The 6,000-nt window shown below is 36.9% G+C and overlaps 1 protein-coding gene across 1 annotated transcript in view; it reads left to right on the top strand.

Annotated features, from left to right (window-relative positions):
- Positions 1-3,600: 3,600 nt before the first annotated feature.
- LOC110521389 (sodium- and chloride-dependent GABA transporter 2) overlaps positions 3,601-6,000 on the top strand; it is a 47,764-nt gene continuing 45,364 nt past the window's right edge. Inside the window, exon 1 of the mRNA XM_021598919.3 lies at positions 3,601-3,812. Coding sequence (XP_021454594.1) covers positions 3,806-3,812 — 7 coding nt within the window. The 5' untranslated portion in view covers positions 3,601-3,805. The remainder of the gene's footprint in view (positions 3,813-6,000) is intronic.

The raw sequence follows: 6,000 nt of genomic DNA, 5'->3' as shown, positions 1-6,000 counted from the left end.
GAAAAACTGAAATACCTTATTTACAAAACTATTCAGACCCTTTGCTATGAGACTCGAAATTGAGTTTCCATTGATCATCCTTGAGATGTTTCTACAACTTCTACATTCAATTGATTTTAAATTATTTGGAAAGGCACACACCTGCCTATATAAGGTCCCACAGTTGACAGTGCATGTCAGAGCAAAAACCAAGCTGAGGTGGAAGGAATTGTCCGTAGAGCTCAGAGACAGGATCGTGTCGAGGCACAGATCTGGGGATTTATGTAGCATTGACGGTCCCCAAGAACACAGTTTTGCAGCGGCAGGAACTGCGAGACTAGTCAAGATCTAGGGAAAGATGAACGGAGCAAAATAAAGGGAAATCCTTGATGAAGACTGGGGCGAAGGTTCACTTTCCAACAGGACTACAACCCTAAGCACACAGCCAAGACAACCCAGGAGTGGCTTCAGGACAAGTCTCTGAATGTCCTTGAGTGGCCCAGCCAGAGCCCGGACTTGACCCTGTTCTAACGTCTCTGGAGAGACCTGAAAATAGCTGAGCAGCAACGCTCCCCATCCAACCTGACAGAGCTTGAGAGGATCTGCAGAGAAGAATGGGAGAAACTCCCTAAATACAGGTGTGCCAAGCTTGTAGCGTCATACCCAAACCTCGAGGCTGAATACCTATGCAAATGTAATATTTCATAAATTTTAAAAATATACATTTGCTAACATTTCTAAAAACCTGTTTTTGCTTTGTCATTATGGGTTATTGGGTGTAGATTTATGAGGGAAAAAAACTCTTAAGCCAAAGCAGTAGGTGTGTTGTTGTTTTTCCCACAGGTGGAGTGACCATCCTGAATACCCATTTCACAATTAATATTTAGCCTGCCAATAGAATTCCATGTATTCCTTTACCCCTATTATATTTTTCATATGATTTTGTATTTATTACATTTATTTGTCAGGGACAATGTACAACAAAACATACATTTCAGAGTCTGGGAAGTGATGCGTTGCACCAGATTTAGATGACAGCCAAGTTATATCTGCAGTCCCTGAACACTGAACATGTTTCATTGTTTTTGTGTAACCATACTTTAGTAGTCTATATTTCTTTGAGTTAAAGTGGCAATCTGTGCAAAAATAATGTATTATTTTTTATATTTTGTTCAAATTTCTATTTAATATTATCTATAATTGAAATTAGATTCTGATTCCATCTCTTTAGTTTGTGTTGGAAATGGAAAATTTAACCATATAAATAAGAATGAACGCTATCATAATGGGTGGACTGGCGGACATTGCGAGTGTACCCATAGGAGCAAAGCAGGAAGTAAAAGCAGGAAGTAAAAGCAGGAAGTAAAACCAGGAAGTAAAAGCAGGAAGTAAAAGTAGGCAGAGTACCCATCAATCTGTGCTGTGATTTGTTGAAACAACTCAAATAACATTGCAAAAAAATACATTCCATTGCATTCCATTCCACGTCAGTTGGCATCATTTGAATGAACATTCTACATTACCATAGAAATTATGCATAACAATACTAGAAAGCCATTGTGAGTGTACCCAAGAGTTTACCAGTCAAATTGCCAGGGTTAGAGGTTCCAAGCCTGTTCTATTCATTCTTATTTCTATGGGTTAACTCTGAAGATAAAAAAAAAGATCCAATCAGGATTTTTCTTTGGTGGTCTATGGGGGAAAAAAATCTAGCTAGCTAAGTCAGTAATTGGCTAGGCCCTCATAATTTAGACAGAAGGCATCTGACATTCAACTGTATTAGTGCAGAATGTTGGAGTGACAGGGAAATCAACCAATCACATTTTGACTTGGGGTGATGGGTGAGACTGTTTTTAGAATATTTTTGCAGCGCTCTTGCTGTTAGCTATCTCTTTGAAGAAAATATTTGTGAAACATTGTTGCATTTAAACTTTAGATCACCAGTTCCTTTGTGTGCTGAAAGTGATAAAATATGTTTACAATTGGAAGTAATAGTTGAAAGGACAGCGACTGTAATTGGCATATTGTTAAAAGCAACCCATTCATAAGCTAGTTGGCACCAATCATTACAAAAACACAACCATTAAGCATTTCCAATTGGAATTAAGGTAGCAGGTTAGGAGACAGTTGGGAAAAATGTTATGGTTAACGACAATGCTCTCCTAACCTGCTACAAAATTCACTTTGTATCGAAGTGGCGTGAAAAGAGGGTGTCCCAGTTGTTTAGGCAGTTATTGTTGCTTGTTGCATTATTCCGTGACTGGTACGTGAGTGACAGACAGCCCGATGACTGCCTCAGGCATTCATTCTTATTTCTATGGGCGTTTGCCCAAGGCCTGTTTTCATTCATTCATGATGTCGTCAAAAAGCATTGCTACTTCTGCATTAGTGCTAGATATTATTTTGTGCGCATTAAGTGATGATGCTTCTGTTATCTTTCTTGATTTTAGATTTTGAAGTTTGACATTTTGTAAGATTTTTTCATCATCATGGATGGTTAGTTCTTGCATACATAGCACTGCATATGAATTTGAGAGGGGTTACATTTCTCTGGCCCCTTCCCTCAGCTGTTTACCAAAAACAGTGGAGGGGTGTCTGCTTTGTTAATGTTTGAACTGCATATTTGGGCTTTGATACAGTCATTTTGACAGTAACAAAAGGCCACCAGGGGGCTCTATTTGACAATGAATGAAAACCTATGACTAGAAATGCTGATTATCCCATCACTACTTTGCCACTAAAAACTGTGCCTTAGTTGTATTTAACACATTTAGCAAATAATTACAATAATCAGAGACTGCAGAAGTATCCCTAGTTTTAGTTATAAGAATAGTCTTAGGTATAATACTAGTCTTAGGTATAATACTAGTCTTAGTTATAAGAATAGTCTTAGGTATAATACTAGTCTTAGGTATAACACTAGTCTTAGGTATAATACTAGTCTTAGGTATAATACTAGTCTTAGGTATAATACTAGTCTTAGTTATAACACCAGTCTTAGGTATAATACTAGTCTTAGGTATAATACTAGTCTTAGGTATAATACTAGTCTTAGTTATAACACCAGTCTTAGGTATAATACTAGTCTTAGTTATAACACCAGTCTTAGGTATAATACTAGTCTTAGTTATAATAATAGTCGTAGGTATAACACTAGTCTTAGGTATAACACTAGTCTTAGGTATAATACTAGTCTTAGGTATAATACTAGTCTTAGTTATAACACCAGTCTTAGGTATAATACTAGTCTTAGTTATAACACCAGTCTTAGGTATAATACTAGTCTTAGGTATAATACTAGTCTTAGGTATAACACTAATCTTAGGTATAATACTAGTCTTAGTTATAACACTAGTCTTAAGTATAACACTAGTCTTAGGTATAATACTAGTCTTAGGTATAACACTATTCTTAAGTATAACACTAGTCTCATAACATTGTTATTCGGCCACATCGCAGCCCCTACTGTTTGTGCTGCAGACCAATAAATGCACTTCAAGTTGACTTCTGAGTGAAAACTCTGGTGTAGTGTCACTCTCTTGATATATCAGTAGATATCTGGCTGTACAGATTCATGCAATTCTGTAAGTGTATTCTGGAGTGTATCAGCACAACCGGTTTAGTGTGAGAGAGTCGATTGTAAGCATAACATAACCTGACATAGATAGGTATGAATCTTATCTTCCACTTAAATCGTATTTCACTTAATCATTCACTGACGTCAATGGGAGTACAAATTCAGTTGACAATCTGGTTCGCCAAAGATCATAGGTGTTGAACTGTCCCTCAAAACAGTTTTGGAATCTTTACCCCATCCTGCCTTATCATGTTGGGTAAGTCAATGCAGGTGTTACGTCAATGCAAACATTTGACAGTCTCTGTGCCTTAAATGGCCCTATATGTTGGTTGTTTGTTTTTCAAGTTGACTCAGTTGATGCTGATGCTGAGCAGTGTCATGCTATCTGAATGTTTGTAACTATGTTTGTTCTATTACCCTACCGTTCAAAAGTTTGGGGTCACTTAGAAATGTCCTTGTTTTTGAAAGAAAAGCACATTTTTTGTCCATTAAAATAACATTGAATTGATCAGAAATTTTGTTTGCATTGTTAATGTTGGAATTGACTATTGTAGCTGGAAGCGGCAGATTTTTAATGGAATATGTACATAGGCATACAGAGGCCCATTATCAGCAACCATGTTCCAATGGCACGTTGTGTTAGCTAATCCAAGTTGATCATTTTATAAGGCTAATTGATCATTAGAAAACCATTTTGCAATTATGTTAGCACAGTTGAAAACTGTTGTTCTGATTAAAGAAGCAATAAAACTGGCCTTTAGACTAGTTGAGTATCTGGAACAACAGCATTGTGGGTTCGATTACAGGCTCAAAATGGCCTGAAACAAAAAACTTTCATTCCGAAACTCGTCAGTCTATTCTTGTTGTTAAGGCTATTTCATGCGAGAAATTACTAATAAACTGAAGATCTCGTACAACACTGTGTACTACTCCCTTCACAGAACAGTGCAAACTGGCCCTAACCAGAATAGAAAGAGGAGTGGGAGGCCCCAGTGTACAACTGAACAAGAGGACAAGTACATTAGAGTGTCTAGTTTGAGAAACAGACGCCTCACAAGTCCTCAACTGGCAGCTTCATTAAATAGTACCCGCAAAACACCAGTCTCAACGTCAACAGTGAAGAGGTGACTCCGGGATGCTGGCCTTCTAGGCAGAGTTCCTCTGTCCAGTATCTGTGCTCTTTTACCCATCTTCATTTTTTATTTTTACTGGCCACTCTGAGATATAGCCTTTTCTTTGCAACTCTGCCTAGAAGGCCAGCATCCTGGAATTGCCTCTTCACTGTTGACGTTGAGACTGGTGTTTTGCGGGTACTATTTCATGAAGCTGCCAGTTGAGGACTTGAGAGGCGTCTGTTACTCAAACTGGACACTCTAATGTACTTGTTCTCTTGCTCAGTTGTGCACCGGGGCCTCCCACTCCTATTCTGGTTAGAGCCAGTTTGCGTTGTACGAGATCCTCAGTTTCTTGGCAATTTCTCGCATGGAATAACCTTAATTTCTCAGAACAAGAATAGACTGACGAGTTTCAGAAGAAAGGTCTTTGTTTCTGGCAATTTTGAGCCTGTAATCGAACCCACAAATGCTGTTGCTCCAAATACTCAACTGGTCTAAAGAAGGCCGGTTTTATTGTTTCTTTAATCAGCACAACAGTTTTCAGCTGTGCTAACATAATTGCAAAAGGGTTTTCTAATGATCAATTAGCCTTTTAAAATGATAAACTTGGATTAGCTAACACAACGTGCCATTGGAACACAGGACTGATGGTTGCTGATATTGGGCCTCTGTACGTCTATGTACGCACATATTCCTTTAAAAATCTGCTGTTTTTTAATGTTATTTTAATGGATAAAACATTTGCTTTTCTTTCCAAAACAAGGACATTTCTAAGTGACTCCAAACTTTTGAACAGCAGTGTATGTCTGTATTGATAGTTCTTCTGTTATCTCTATTGTTATAATAGTCTGTTATGTCTATTGTTATGATAGTCTGTTATGTCTATTGTTATAATAGTCTGTTATGTCTATTGTTATGATAGTCTGTTATGTCTATTGTTATAATAGTCTGTTATCTCTATTGTTATGATAGTCTGTTATGTCTATTGTTATGATCGTCTGTTATGTCTATTGTTATAATAGTCTGTTATGTCTATTGTTATAATAGTCTGTTATGTCTATTGTTATAATAGTCTGTTATGTCTATTGTTATAATAGTCTGTTATGTCTGTTGTTATGATAGTCTGTTATGTCTATTGTTATGATCGTCTGTTATGTCTGTTGTTATAATAGTCTGTTATGTCTATTGTTATAATAGTCTGTTATGTCTATTGTTATAATAGTCTGTTATCTCTATTGTTATAATAGTCTGTTATGTCTATTGTTATGATAGTCTGTTATATCTATTGTTATAAAAGTCTGTTATGTCTGTTGTTATGATAGTCTGTTA

The sequence above is a fragment of the Oncorhynchus mykiss genome, chromosome 4 (assembly GCF_057628025.1).
Source record: "Oncorhynchus mykiss isolate SJ-2025 chromosome 4, ASM5762802v1, whole genome shotgun sequence".
Classification (NCBI taxonomy): domain Eukaryota; kingdom Metazoa; phylum Chordata; class Actinopteri; order Salmoniformes; family Salmonidae; genus Oncorhynchus; species Oncorhynchus mykiss.
This window is presented reverse-complemented; position numbering and strand designations above follow the sequence as displayed.